A 15,699-nucleotide genomic window follows, 5' to 3' on the forward strand; every position below is an offset into this window, starting at 1 on the left:
ATTGAGTGTGCAATGAGCTAGATGTAAGATTTTGAAGTAGACAGTGAATAGGTTGGAAAACATAGCACCTAACAATCTGGCTGACTGGAGAAAGGTTAGCACCTAGTGAGGGAGGAGCTTTGCTTCCCACTTACTCGGATGCGTTTGGCCCTGCGCATGTCATCGGCTGTCAGAGTGCTCGGGGTCGGCAGGACGCTCTCCTCAAGCTGGGGCTGCAGGTGTAGGCTGTGAGCTTCCGGCTCATGCTCCAGAGAAGATGAGGTTTCCTGTGGCAGCTGAGGGATTGGGAGAGTATTCTGTTCGGGTTGATCCAGCCCATTCAGAGTAGCTGGTTCAGCCTCGTCAAACTGCTCCTTGGGGGAAAAATGTAGCAAGTCCTGAAATTGCAATAATCAGGAGTTATTTCCCTACTTATATAGAGATTAACACTAGAAGGATTGCCAGCTAAGGTTTAGAATTGCTGCTTATTTTTTAAATGACTAGAGTCACAATGCTCAGAAAAAATATTCTCCTTCTGGGAAAGCTGATTAGATAACTATCCACAGACTGTAAAAACTATGAGATATTCCAGATCACTTTAGGATAAAAACACTGTGACAGGACTCTACTGGAACATTATAATTTTAATTATCTAAACTAATTAAACAAAGTCCCCCAATAATATCTCCAGACAATTTCAAATCTTTAGGGCAGCAAAGTTAGGTTTTGACTGTAAGTAATATTTGAAAATACATTTTTTTTTTTTTTGCCTTTCTCTAAATATACTTTAATTAACAAGCAGGAAAGCACTGACATGACATGACTATCAACCTCCGAAGGGTATTTGTATTTAAATCCAATAATAGTTCTGTTAAGCCCTCTAAGTGAGCATCTAAGATTTAGCTCTTTCCCATCCATCCCAGTACCTGTGTCCCATCATCACACTTTTCTCCATTTTCACTGGTAATTTCCAAGCGGATAAATTTTGGAGGACGCCCTGGCCGTCGACCTGGGCCAAATCGCCTCTTGCCTCTTCCTCTTCCTCTGCCTCTTGTTCTGGGGACAAGAGATTAGGTTATAAACAGTCATAGTTACATAATACTCCATAACAAATAGTTCCTTAAATGATCCTGCTTAGCCCCAAATCTTGATTTCCTCTCACTTTATTACTTTTCCTGATTGTTTTTTTCTAATGGAAACAATTGTTTGGCTAATACACACTTTCTAAATTTCTCATCTGTACTGTCTATAGCTCAAAGAGATGCCTCAGGAAAAAAAGCTATAAAAATTCAAAATACTGACACCATTTTGCTATTGAAAAAATCTGAAAGCATGAACACATCTCTGAAGTGATGTGAGAAGCACAAACAGGACAGAACACTTAAAGTGTGTTCCTAGAGACAAGATTACATTCTTTCCTCCTCTCCCCTTTCCTTAACTCAGAGTCCTTCCAAGAAATGAGGCTTTCTAAGATTCAAAAGAACTTTACATTTTTACTATAAGCTTCTGGAAGGTCAGAACAAATTTCTAATTCAACGGTTCCATAATATGCCTAGTAAACACCAAATAAATTTTATCCCCTTTAATAGATTTCTAACATACAGAAATTCTTTAATAAAAGGGATTCAGAAAGTGTCATTAAAACCTCTTTTAGAAGATGTATGTGAGATGAGTATAAATTAATCAAATCATGCTTTAGACTTCCATTATTCTATTAACAATGTAACAAAAATTATATATTTTTCCAGGAAGTTTTAAGATTCTTTAGTATGGAAAATTCTGAACCTAGGCAAATGTAGAGACTACCATAATGAGCCCAACATAACCATTGTCTAATTTCAATATTGCCAACTCATGGCCACTTCACCACATACATACCCATTAGATTATTTTGAAATTAAATCCCAGACATCATTTCATCTATAAATATTTCAGTATGTATCTCTAAAATATAAAAACTCTTTTGTATGTGTAATATATATATATATATGTATGTGTGTGTACACACACACACACATATCCCCAATACCATTATCACACCTAAAAAATACTGATAGTTGTTCATATTATTCATATTATTAAATCTAGTCAAATTTTCCTAATTATCTTATATTTCTTTCAACAGTCAGCTAATGAAGATTTTTGTCTACTACGTGTCACGCACTATACAGGCACTAATGATAGCAAGTTACGTACAAGAGTTTTCACTCTCAGAAGTCTAGCAGAGGCAGCAGGCATATAAACCAAAATCACAATATAAAAAGTGCTAGAATAAAGCCATGAACAGAGTTTTAGGGATACCCAGAAGGGAGTGATTTAACTCTCATGTGTCCTCCAACCACCTCAGACATTTACTCCCATGGTCATATCCTAGACCTGTCATTTTCAGTAAGTGCAGAACCCCCATTATCTCAATTCCATGTGTCACCCACTCTGACATTGTCTCCTAACTTTCTAGCTCACTCCCTCTAACTCTTGGACTCAACAATCCTTCTACCTCACTACCAACTTTAATCCAATCCTCTGTCAGTCACCTACTTGCAGTCTTATATCCTCTTGATATTTTTCTCTCCCTTTTTCCACACATAAACTCCAAAGTCATTCATTGTAGTTACTCCCTTGTATATGCTCTTGATTTCCATCCCCACTGCTGCTTCATTTCTCTTGCTATGAGGAATGCACTTGGCAAAACCACAAAACTGTGCAACCCAACTCCCTGCCCGCTCTGCACTGGCTCTTGCAGTGAAGAAGCTGGAAAATGACACATAGCAATGCTAGAGGTCTCACTTTAATTCATGACCACGAACCTCAAGTGAGCTCTTAATGTTGCAGTCAATCATACTGTACTTCCCTAGAACATTTACATTCCCATTTTCCTAAATGCCACTTCACACCATCTCCTCTCTTTTCAAAGCCTATAAAAGTTGGCAACCCATTGGTACTACCCTATTCCAAACTACTCTCATTCTTCATCAAAACTGTTGAAATAGCTTCTAACTAGACTACCTATCTTCACTCTTGCGCCAATATAATCTAAAGTGATGTTTTTATTTTTATTTAAGGTGATGTTTTAAAATATAATTGACATCACGATACTCCCTGATCAAAACCCTCTAAAGACTTCTTATCACACTTAGAATAAAATCCAAATTTCTTACTGTTATCCATAAGGCCTAACCTGATCTGGCTCCTACCTAACCCATCCTATATGATTCTTCCTTGTCTATCTTTTTTATATAGTAGAATTAAACATATGATTTATTTTGATGAAAGAATCCTGTTAGTGAAAAAAGTCTTAAAATCAGAGATGCAGATTATTTCAAAGATGTATTCTATCTCGAAAATTCATATTTCAGAATCTCTGTTAAGGAGAGATTTAACTAAGGTGAAAGGATCTCCTATTGCTGGGTATTGGTTATGCTGGAAGAAAAATAAATAGTTAATGAGGACTGGGATGGGGGTGAGAGGAGGAAATGACAGATAAAAACCTTCCTTCAGCAGCCTACTGGTTACTTGTCTACATACACAAACACTCATTAGTTTGCAGAAAATACGGAAATGACTCTGGACCTTTAAATATTAAGTTTGTGAAATCTTCCCCATAATCATACCTGCTAAACACATCCAGTTTCTCATCATGAGAATTGAGATGCTGTTGCAACTGCTCTGAGCTTATAAATCGGCGATTGCATTCATAGCAGGGCCAATTCTTCTCTTGCTCTCGAAGAACTGTAGTCACAGGAGAGAAATCATAAAGGCTGATGATTAATAGTTTTGTATTAATAGTACTGGTTTAATAAAACTCAAATGCCCAGTATTCTCACTATTCCCATTTCACTGAAGCCCAGACTCCATAAACATATATTGTCTGCTATTTGCATTACTGTTCTAAAATCAAAGGCTACAGTTGGACATAGAGTAGTTTTTAGTATCTTATTTTCTGATATATTCATGTAAAACATCAAAAGAAAAACACTGTCATGTTACCCTCTCCCACCCACCAATACACACACACACACGTACACACACAACCTCACCACACTGGAAAAAAAGAAAGTGCTACAATGGAAATCTATATTCAGATGACCTAGTGATTCAGATGCAAGCTTCATAATCTGAGGGTATATTCCATCACAAATAACTTGAAAATCAATGCCCAATATAATCACTTTGGCAAAATGTTCAGAAGTATTTATTAAAGCTGATTATATGCATACCCTATGACCCAGCAATTCCACCCCTAGATGTTCACTCAACAGAAATACACATATATGTTCACTGAAAGACATGTATAAGAGTGTTCACAATTGGCAATCTTCAACCCTGATTACAGGAGTAAAGCTTTGAGCAAGGTGATATCAGACATGGAGGGGAACAGGAGCTGGAGAGTAAGCCTATGTAATGGTACCTCAGTAAAAATTCTGGATACCGAAGCTCAGGTGAGCTTCCCTGGTTGGTAATCATACATCAATGTGCCAGGGAGGTGACATGACTCAAGGACATGGAAGCTTCACATTTGGGACACTCCTCTGCCCCCACCAAACCTCATACTGTGTCTCTTCATTTCACTGGTTCTGGTGTGTAAGCATAAGTAGAGAACTTTTCTGAGTTCTGTGAGTCATTCTAGTGAATTCTCAAACTTAAGGGGATAGTGGGAACTCCCTAAATTGTAGTTAGTTGGTCCGAAGTGCAGATGACATGGGAAGCCCAGGGCTTGCAGCTGGTGTCTGAGGTGAAGAGAGTCTTGTGGAAGACTCTGCCCTTCACCTGCAAAATGTGACCTAACTCCAGATAGTGTCAGAATTACATTGTATAGCCCAAACTTCCATCTATAGTAAAACAGATAAATGAATTGTGGTACATTCATACAACAGAATACCAAATGGCAATGAGAATGAAAAAATTATAAAAATACTCAACAATATGGATGAATCTCACAAACATAATGTTGAGCAAAAGGTTCCCACACACCAGTGTACATATTCTATTTATATAAAGTTCAGTCACAAGCATATTGTATCTGTAGTATGGAAGTCAAGAGAGTCATTACACTTGGGAGTGAGGAGAAATTGGAAGAAAGGACAAGAGGACTTCTGGAGTTCCAGTCATGTTCCATTTCTTGACCTGGGTACAGGTTACGCAGGTTATGTTCACTTTGTGAAAATTCATCAAGCTGTATACTTATTATGATTTGTGCACTTTTCTGTATGGAGATTATGCTTCGGTAACATTGACATTAAAAACAAAGTCAACATCTGTCTCGTTATGTTCTCAGAGATGATTAAGTCTAGGTCATCCTCTGATCTAGGTTCTAATTTAGTATTTGGAGGTTTTCATTATGTTAAATACTATTTTCCAGCACCCATGAAAGAAATGTAAATATGTCATTAGATCTTAGAATTAAACAAGGATGTGTAACTCTAAAAAACCTACTGAAATATCTTCTTAAATATATCAAGGTAGAAAAATTAGATTGCATAAAGATGTAATATATACAACTTAGAAATCATATATAAAATATAAAAAAGTACAACCACCTTTCCTTTCTTCCTCAGAAATGTCATGAATTTTCTGATTCACAAACTCAGCATAGGATGCAGCATACCACACCTGCAAGAATCAAGTACATCATCAAGAACTAAAGGACATCAGCAGGTGTTCTTTGTATGCTTAAATTTTTACATCTTTCTTCTGCTTACATAAAACATTTCAGGCTTTTCCACAGCCCATGAAAAACAAACCAACAACAACAAAAATCACACTGTAAGCCTTTAACACCAGTCTGCAGATCATCAGTCAAGAAGTTCATTTGCCAAGACACACTGCGTATTTTTTCTTTTTAAAAATTTGTTTTGTTATTAGAACAACTTCACAGGAGATAATATTAATAATCTCTTCATCTAAATAAAACATAGTCTCTCCTGATTTTTTTATCTGTATTTAAACACAGGTTTTTACACAGCTGTAATCATAATGGCTTCCGTCCCTACTAGTCACCAAAGGGCTCTTACTAGGATCACCGGTGACTGTTTCAAATGCTACCACACCCTCCTCAGTCTCTTCCTCCCTCCTACCCCACTGGCTACTTCTGCTCAGTCTCCCTGTCTGGCTCTTCTTCTTCTCCCTAACTTCAAAATATTGATGCTCCTCAAAGCTTAGTCCAAGTCCAGGGCCTCCTTATTTTTCCCTAAAGTGATTACATCTGTTTCCACCCAACTCTGTGCTAATGATTCCCAAATCAGTATCTCCATCCCAGACCCTCCCTCTCTGTTCCTTCCAATACATTCTATTGCCTACCTGATATCATGGATGTTTCACAAACAGCCTGAACTTAACATGTCCAGAACTGAATTCTGTACTCACACACACCCCCCACCCTTGCCTATCTTCGCCATCTCAGTAAGTACTCTACCTTCCACCCAATTGCTCAGACCTGAAACCTAAACAATATCTTGGGTTTCTCAGTTTTCTTCTGTAATCCTTTAACGAAAGCTGTTGATTGCTCAGGTGTCCTCCATCTCTGTTTCTGCCACATAAACACATGCAAGGTGAGCTCTTGCTTGGTCTTCTAATGAGCCTCCTCTTTTCTACTCTTGCTCCCTCCAATCCATTCTCCACACAGGAGCCAGAGTGGTCTTCTTAAAACACCATCAGATTCCACCATTCTCATGCGTAAAAGCCAGCAACAGCTTCTCGTTTCATAATAAACCTGAAATGCTTAGTGATAAACTCCTAAGGGGTTCATGATCTGCTCTATCTTGCTAAGCAATCTCGGCTCTCATCACTCTTCCTTCTCTATCATTCAACGAAGAGGGCCTGCTGTCAGTTCTTCAAATATACCAACTTCTTTTCCACCTCGACCTTTGCCCTTGCTGTTTCACCACCAAGAATGTTGGGTTCTTCCTCTTCACCTCTCCCCTAACCCTTCTACTCTGCTGACCCCTTCTCATTCCAGTCCTCAGCCTAGTTGTCAACTCTTCAGCAAGGCCTTCCCTAACCTGTTTATTTGTTGTTTTGGTCATTTATTATACTGAACTATTGTATTCTTATTTCATTGTTTCTGTCTTTACCTCTATAGTTCTACTACTTTAAAAGAGAAAATAATCTCCCCTCCACAGTTAAGAAGTATTCACTTCAGTGTTACCTTGTTAAGAACTTATTGGGATTAATGGTGGGAGACATAAATCTCCTTTTACATATTACCTTTGGGGGTTATGGATTACCTAGTTGATGATTTCAAAGACACGGGTTTTGTAAAGCTTTTGAAGTCTCGATTCTCCACCTAGAAAGGTATCTATTCTCACTGTGACCACAGTGAGGCGCTGTGCAACTCAGTGTTCCTGGACTGATAAAATCATTTCTCGCCGATTTTTCATTTATTTTGGGAAGCTATAGCGTATGTTGCCCCACTCTTTGGCATGTTCCTAACATAGGCTTCTTTAACAACAACAACAAAAAGGTATGTTCACTTGGAATCACTGCAGAATTTTCATTGTATTATCAAGGGTTAATATTTACGCAAATTCCAACAGAGAGTTATTCCCTAAAAATACGTTTCTGAAATCAGAACTCTGTACATAGAATTCTTTGGGCAAAATAAATTATTTAGATAAAGAACAGAAATCTTGCCCATATATCTGAATTTCCTTTTATAAGAACTCCTGTTTCCCAATTATTTCTTTACTTTCAAGTGAATAAATCATGTTAAGTGACCCCATCTTTAATCACTCCATCACAAATAACTGACTGCTCCCCAAAACAACTATTCATTACCCGTGGGCCTAATGTCTTCACATTGGCCTTTGATAGGCCCAAAAGTCACACGTTTTTCATTCTGTTTTACTTATGGATTATAATGAGTACATAGCAGGTATTCAATAAGTAAATAAATTACAAGGAAAGGATCATTTTTATAAGAATCCCACTTCAGGGGAAAAAAGGTAGGAAAGGCATTAAACAGTCACGATTCCTAGCAGAGGCCCCGCTGACCCAGCTCCATACCTTAAGTTCCTGCTTGGGCTCCACATTCTTTATTGTTGTGTAATACACATGGTGGCCATACTGGTAAGCCACCAGGTTCTGCTCCAGGTGGTTCTCGGCTGGACGTACAAACATCATCCAGTTACAAAGTGTCTCATCCGACAACTCAAACCATAGGTCTTCATGCAAATCTCTGTCTTTTCTGTCCCCTTTATCAAGCGAAACCTAAAACCAAGAGAGAATTAAAAGCCACACCAAAAAATTAAATAAATAAATAAAACCTTCAATATGATATGCAGTAATGTCATAATATACAAAATATTACTCTGTAAATTAACGATATATCCTGATTCTTCCCTTTGTATAGAACTGCAATTGCATCTTGCCAAATGTAAAAGGGAAAGGATACTTTCCAAAGACCCACCTATAGAAGAATTAACTGGCAAAACCTAAAAGTTAACAGTCTGATTGTATAGCTTCAGTTGATGTTTCATCATTACCTAACACATCAAAAAATATTACAAGCCAGAAAATGCAAGCAAAATACTCTCTAGTTCATTACAGCTTGCTTCCTTTTGAGATTCAATTGCATTTACTTGTAATGCAAAGCCTAGTGACAGGTATTTCTGTTTACAAAGTAATATTCCTTTTTTCTTTTTTTTTCAGTTACAGTTGACATTTAATATCTTATTAGTTTCGGGTACACAGCATAGTGGTTAGACATATATATAACTTACTACAAAGTAATATTCTTTCTTGGAGATCTTGAGGATTCACCAAAGAACACCTCCCCATGATAGCAGCTAATTTCTCAAAACACTCATCCCAAATATTCTCCCTTCCCACTGCCCTTTCTTGGTTCTCCAGAGTAGCTCTCCAAGAGGCAGACAGCAAGGGGTTGAAGAGAAGCAAGAGCATCAAATGTGAAAAACAGAGATTAGTATAAATATACTTTAATTTACAGTGAACTATTCTTTAACAAAAGATTCAACAGGACAGACCTGTTTCAAAAATTCAAAAATGTTTTTCATGAAAACATTATTGGCACTTAGATTACATGAGTCTACGTAATTCTCTGTATTCCAGTCAGTTTGGCAGGGGGGACTGTTAAAACCCCTGTTATGGGCTGAATTGTGCCCCCTCCCAAAAAATTCACATGTTGAAACCTTAACCCCTCAATAGCTCAGAATGTGACTGTATATGAAGACAGGACTTTCAAAGAGGTGACTAAGTTTAAATGAAGTCATTAAAGTGGCTCCTAATCTAATCTGACTGGTGTCCTTTTAGGAAGAGGAGATTAGGACACACAGAGACATAGGGGCACGCTTGCAGAGGGACGACTATGTTGTGCAGGGGCAGCAAGATGGCAGCCATCTACAAGCCAAGCAGAGGGGCCTCAGAGGAAACAACCCTGCCAAAACCTTGATCTTGGCCGTCTAACTTCTAGAACTGAGAGAAAATAAATTTCTGTCATTTAAGCCACACATCTGTGGTATTTTGCTATGGCAGCTCTAGCATACTAAAACAGCTCCTAGGAACACACCTTTCAGAGTTATAATTCCTTAGCAAACAACTGCTATGAAATTGAATTAGGAGACTAAATGAGAAAATGTGTGCCTTTTTAAAAATAATAAGAACAAGAGCGAACTACGATAAAGCATAAATTACCTTTAGATGAATATAACAGTCTTTCAGCTCGGACTCCCTGACGAGGGGTCCCTCCACGGGGCCAAACTGAGTGCGCTTGGGAATGCGCCTTTTGGAGAACACACCTCCAAGGAACCGGTCGATGTAGAGGACCAGAGGGAGGCTGGCTCTTGCTCTGGTGAGCACGGGCCTGTTGGGGATGGGGTGCAAGGGGCCATGCTTTGGGCACACTGAAGAGTGTGCATTGTTACACTCCTCACACCCTGCAAAAAAAAGAAAATCTGGAAGTGGAATCCTTCAGCATGACTCTATCTCAAGTAAAAAGAGCTAACCCGAAAATTCCCCCAATCTGTTTTCAGGCCAAAAGTCAATTGACTCCTGCAATTATAGTACCCATTCAATTGTAATATATTAGTTTTCATAGACCAATAAAATCCTCTACTTTTCCTCTAAAATCAAGCAGAAATTACCTTATGCCTGCCAAAAAATAATATGCAGGCTGTGACTTATTTCTCTACTGGATAATTTAATAGCAGCCACTAAATTTATAAATCAGTTATAACATGTCTGAAAAAAGAAGAGCTTATTAGGCTAAATGTTATAAAATCTGATGAGATAAAAGAGGTGAAGTTTATAGTATGCAAATTATATCTTTAAAAAGCTGTTAAAAAACCCTGACAACACTGTTTAATCATTTTTTTTTTTCCAAAGGAAATTATAGAAGCCTCATTGTCTGGGCATGTTTGAGAGTTCAATGCATATTGTGTGACGATGATACTAAAATGAATGGATTTAACATCTCAGCCCTCATGCACTGGGATGACACAATTAGCCCAGCCCTGATGGGACATGTAGTTTCAGCTCATTCTCCAAGTGATCAGTTTGCACTAAGTATGCACACTCATTCCGTCTTTCCCCATAGCACCCATCTGTTAGCTAACTGCCAGAATTAGATGTGGACCACTAAAGATCATACTCAGGACCCTTAGGAAATTTAATTAACCAATCATATTTTACCCAACTACGGCAGTGTGATTAGGAAATGATTATTTTCAATTTCTACAATTCTCCAATAGTGGAGAACTACTTTGTATTAATGTTTCTAAGAGAAAGTGACTTTATGTGTATTTGAATAGGGAGCGACCTTAAAATGTGTGAATTCAAGGAAAAACAAAAGGAGGAAGTTTTCTAGTGGATATGGAAATGAGCTCTGGCTCCATGCAAATGGAAGATCCTGGGAGAAATATGGTGTACCGCAATGCTCTCAATAGCCTGGCTCACTCAAATAAATGAGACAAGAACTTTGTCATAGAAGCATGAAAATCTATGAGAAGAAGCAATGATTTGGTAGGTAGAAGCAGGAGCACCTTCCCCCACTGATAAGCAATACAGAGAGGCAGTAAGTGTGATGGTGAACCATGGGCACACTGGAGCTAGACCACTTGAGTTTGAATCCTGACCCTTGCAACAACTGAGCATGACCTTGGGAAAGCTACCTACCTCATAAGACTGTGGACAGCATGAAACAAATCAGAAAATGTAAAGCACTAGTGCCTGCAAGAGAGGCAAAAGCAGCAAAGCAAATGTATTAAAGCTGAAATGGCTGAATATTCCAGAACTGGACAAATTTATCATAGTGGTTTGGGAGCCCAAGCTCTGGTATCAGGAGGATGTAGGCTCTATGCCTGAGCCACTGCTCACCCCTACATCGCACTGAGCTGCCTAGCGTCTTCTGAGCGTCAGTTCATTCATCAGTAAAATCAGAAGTCTCGAGGCACTGCCTGCCTCCCTCACTCACTGCTGCGAGGTGGAGTGAGGTGAGGCCCACAGAGCAGGGAGCAGTGTCCACACACAGGAGCCCCCACTCACAGGAACCAGCGGTACTTACACAAGTCATGTGGGTCAAAGGGCCGAGGCGGATCTGGTCCCCAGTCATCCAGGTCTGTGTCTTCACCATCTTCCTCCTCATCTTCCTCCGTGTCCTCATCCTCATCCTCATCTTCTTCCTCTTTGGCCTCTAGTCTACCCATAGGGTTCTGAAGAGTGGCCAAAGGGTCTGAGCCATCCACACTCTCAATTGAAGGTAATACCTGATTATGCACCGGTAATGAGGCCTGGACAAAGTTGCACCATAAAGTTAGCATGCATTTGCTTTTAGCTAGCTAGTACACAGGCACACACATAAAATACAAAGTTGTGGTAGCAGATATTCTTCACACTAGTTCCCTTCGAGGCCCTAGAGAAATGATTTCCATCTATCAGCACTAACGAAGAATTTGCCTTCATTTTTGCTGTTTCTGCCCATATGTGAGCAGTCTGATGAGAAATCCTGGGTGCCTCCTCTTTTGGCACCAGCAGGAGATTCAAACCCCAAGAGCACCTGATTATTTGCTTAGGAATCCTCATGCTGACCTTACCCATTCACCTCAACAAAACAGTCTCCTTTCCTTGCTCATTCAATCCATTTCAAACATGCTTGAGAGCCTTGCCTTTTCTCCCTAGAGACTTCAAATATATAAGCAACAAACCTTTTCATCCCCTCTTGGTGCATGCATGGTATCATCGATCTCAATATCTGAACTCAATTTTAGGTGGGGGTCCCTCCTGCCTTTCCAGGGAGACCACGGCATAGTGTAGACAATGATTTGACCTATCTTCAACTACTCCACTTTAAAACTAAACACTAGTGCAACACATAATTGGTAAAGTTAAATGGCTAACAGCTCTCTTCTACAGAGAAGCTTAGGTGTTCAGGTAAGAATGAAAGAGATGCCCATTTGCTTCATTATGCTGAAGTGAGTCTTTTGCAAATAAACAAAGTTTTGGTCATGTATTGGGTTAATGCCACCTTACCAAATACTCTGGTAGAAAAGAAATGGTATCTTAAAAAGTTCTCTCATCTCCTAAATAAGCATATGGGTTATATACTACTCCAGATTCCTTTTATCCAAACTTATTTCTCCTGCCCAATTAGCACCATACTCAAGTCATGTCCCTTGCATTTTAAAATGCTTACTCTCTTTTTCATTATCTCTCCATATGTTGTTTTCCTCACCTAGAATGCTCTTCCTGCACCAATCTTCTAAACCTAATATCATGTTCCAGTCTCTTCATGAATCTCTGACTGCTCTAGCCCTCCCTGACTTTTCTCTGCCCTGATCTCCTGTGGCACTTGAAGTCATAGAATCCTGCTCTACAACATCATTCAGCCTCTGCTTCCACATTTCATCACCCCACAGGACAGCTGAAATCATTTCAGAATAGTTCAACAGTGCTTTCTGTGAAGTCAAGATCTCCTGGCATGCATCTTCCATGCATTGGCTGGGGCCTACGACTTGCCTCTCAAGCTAGATAGAATAAGTTTAACCCTTCTGCCACATGAAGACAGTTCTTCAAATATTTCAAGACCAAAACCCCTAATTCATTCAATCATTTCTCACACAGCCAAACTTCCAGATCCCTTGTCATCCTCTTGTCTTCATCTGCTCCTCAGTAGAGTCCATATCTTTATGAATACAGCATCGACTTGCATTATCACTCATGATGGCTACTGTTCTACTGCTGAGCCATTTTGAATTTGCAGATAACTAAAATCCCAGAGTGCTTTTTCCCCTCTCATAGTATGCTATTAAACCATTTTTCTCCTCCTCAGAACTTAAATAGCTGATTTTTAATTAAATGGGGGAGGGGGGCGGCGTGGGGCGAGTTGCACTGATCTCCAGTAAATTTCATTTTATTACTTTTTCTGATCTTCCGGTCTGCCAAGATCTTTTAGAATCTTGATGCTGACATCTCACACATCAGCAATCCCTCATAGCTTTGTATCCATTGCCAAATACCATCTACTTTTCAGTTAGTATGCATTTTCATGTAAGTCCATCTTCCCTCTTCAATTGCACCTCGGAGGAGCACAGCATAGGCTTTGGAGTCAGACAGATTTGGATTAAAATCCTGTCCTCACCACTTAGCAAGTTAATAAATTTCTCTGAACCTCAGTTTCCTTATCTATAAAACAGACATAGTAACAAACCTATACCTCATATGCTGTTATGAAGACTAAATGAAACAATGAGTATATGAAGCCAGTAGTAGAGTACCTGGCATTTAGTAAGTGCTTAATATTAATAATAATAGGTTATTATTATCATAAGTTCTATATGGATGGAGATGACATCGTATATTTCTCTATACCTTAAAAGACTGCTGAGCATTTGGCATCCAATGAAGATTAGTTTATGAAAATATATTTGACCCTTTGGGAAATGACATAAATCCCTTTAGGCAGCTAAAGGAACTCTGCTGCTATTCATAGAAACATCTTTTTTCAGTTGGACATCTAAATCTGAGAACTTCTTAAAACTCTATAATGAAACAGTATTGTGTGTGTTTACAGAGCCTGATTGCTATGCCGGTTTAAGATCATTGCTCAACATTTGAAATACTCAGGCTTCAGAAAGCAGATAAAGTCAGTTACCTCAAATAGCACATGCATGTTTTAACATGCATTCATTTAAGCCGAGAGCCCAGACTTTTACATGACATTCCATATCTGTAGTCAGGGCCTTTTAGAAGCTTGGGAGGACAAAGTTCTTGGAGCTGCGTCTGCTTCGGTTTCAATAAAAACAGAATAAAATGCCCACTGAGGTGAAGACTCAACAAGGAAAAGGGCAGGGGACTTCTGACAATAAAATTGCATTGCTACCTCCTTCTGTATCCTCTCCTGATCTTGCAATGAGGCTACGTTGTTCTCACTTGTTATCTCAGAGCACAGTTTCAGTATCGCCCTTTATTCAAAGCACTTAAATTTTATGCCAGTGTTAGTGATGAATGTTATCACACACTGAACAAACCAAAGCATATATCCACCTCTTCTCCTCATAAATTCTTTATCTCTTTGCAGAGCCAACTTCAAAGAATGAATTCAGCAATTCAGAGTTATTCCAGTGAAGCTGCGATGTATTTTTTTCCCAACAGATGCTGCTAGAAAGGCTGTGGTTAGGCAAGGTTACTGCTGGCTTCTCACCACTGCTGAGAAAGCTGACATTAAAATAGTACCAACAACCTTCTCCTCCCCCATGCTGGAACTCTCCTAAAAGACTGTGGCAAAGAAAAGGCTTGAACACTTTAGCGTTATCAGAAAAGACTGATTTAAAGCAGAGGTTGAACACATACCAGAATCATGCAAATGCTGTTGAAAAGGGATGAAAGGGGTTGATGACAATCATTTCTAGGTAAGAACTGTATATTTGTAGATAGCATAGACCTTAACATACAGCACGCATGAATACAAATTTGTTTAATAACTCAAATTCAACTTTCAAATTTACTGAGAGCTAAGCATATTTTTAAATTCCTTTGAGGCCAGGTAACATTACCGCACAGCTCCTAAGTGGCAGAGATAAAATCCAAGTTCTGACTCTGCCCTGCTTTTTCCACTACATCACAATGGCCTCTGTGGGAGTTAAGTCTATTCAAGGAGGGCAGCAGAGTAGGTAAACATTATACACACCTTGAATATCAGAGCCACAAGGTAACCACACCTGCTCCGGAGACAAGAGCCAGGCAATATGGTGGTGAGCAATGTGTGCCAATTATACTTAGAGGAAAAGAATATGAAACAAAAAATTTTAATCCTGTGCATTTTGTCATGCACAATAAAACACAGTAGGAGGAAAAAGAATTTGTTAAACTTATGATACACTTTCTCCTTCCCGCTTAATATCACTCTCTATAATTATTTCTGCAACTATATAATGCATTTCAGGATACAATTTATCTGGAGAAGTGAAATATGAAGCTATACTGGACAGCAGCAAACACAACAGAATGCTCTGGAGTCCTACTGAGACCAATTATCAGTGCAGCATATTTCCTTCTCAGTGTGTGGGAAGTCACACATGTTCATTTTCAGAAACAAAGAGAAGACTGTGTTTCTAGGTCTAGAGAGTACCAGTGCCTTTCTTAAGGATAAGGGAATGCATATATGAAAAAGGCTTCAAGTGAATTTTGCCGCCACTAAAAACAATTGAAAATAGAAACCTTTTTGCTAAGAGAGAGAGAAAATAAAGGCATTTATCATCTTTGTTAAACCCA

General features: G+C 38.9%; 1 protein-coding gene across 5 annotated transcripts in view; it reads right to left on the reverse strand.

The window, feature by feature from the left end:
• Positions 1-15,699, reverse strand: part of PRDM10 (PR/SET domain 10) — an 82,460-nt gene that overhangs the window by 25,521 nt on the left and 41,240 nt on the right. For 3 of the 5 annotated variants that reach the window (XM_039878823.1, XM_039878821.1, XM_039878822.1), the window contains 7 exons: positions 11,495-11,720; positions 9,628-9,869; positions 7,981-8,184; positions 5,514-5,589; positions 3,591-3,708; positions 906-1,035; positions 135-377 (listed from right to left, as the gene is read on the reverse strand). In XM_039878823.1, the coding sequence (XP_039734757.1) occupies positions 135-377; positions 906-1,035; positions 3,591-3,708; positions 5,514-5,589; positions 7,981-8,184; positions 9,628-9,869; positions 11,495-11,720 (1,239 nt within the window). The remainder of the gene's footprint in view (positions 1-134; positions 378-905; positions 1,036-3,590; positions 3,709-5,513; positions 5,590-7,980; positions 8,185-9,627; positions 9,870-11,494; positions 11,721-15,699) is intronic. The other 2 variants (XM_039878825.1, XM_039878824.1) reach the window with 2 other exon arrangements.

This window comes from Pteropus medius, unplaced genomic scaffold, assembly GCF_902729225.1.
Source record: "Pteropus medius unplaced genomic scaffold, Ma_sr-lr_union100, whole genome shotgun sequence".
Lineage (NCBI taxonomy): Eukaryota > Metazoa > Chordata > Mammalia > Chiroptera > Pteropodidae > Pteropus > Pteropus medius.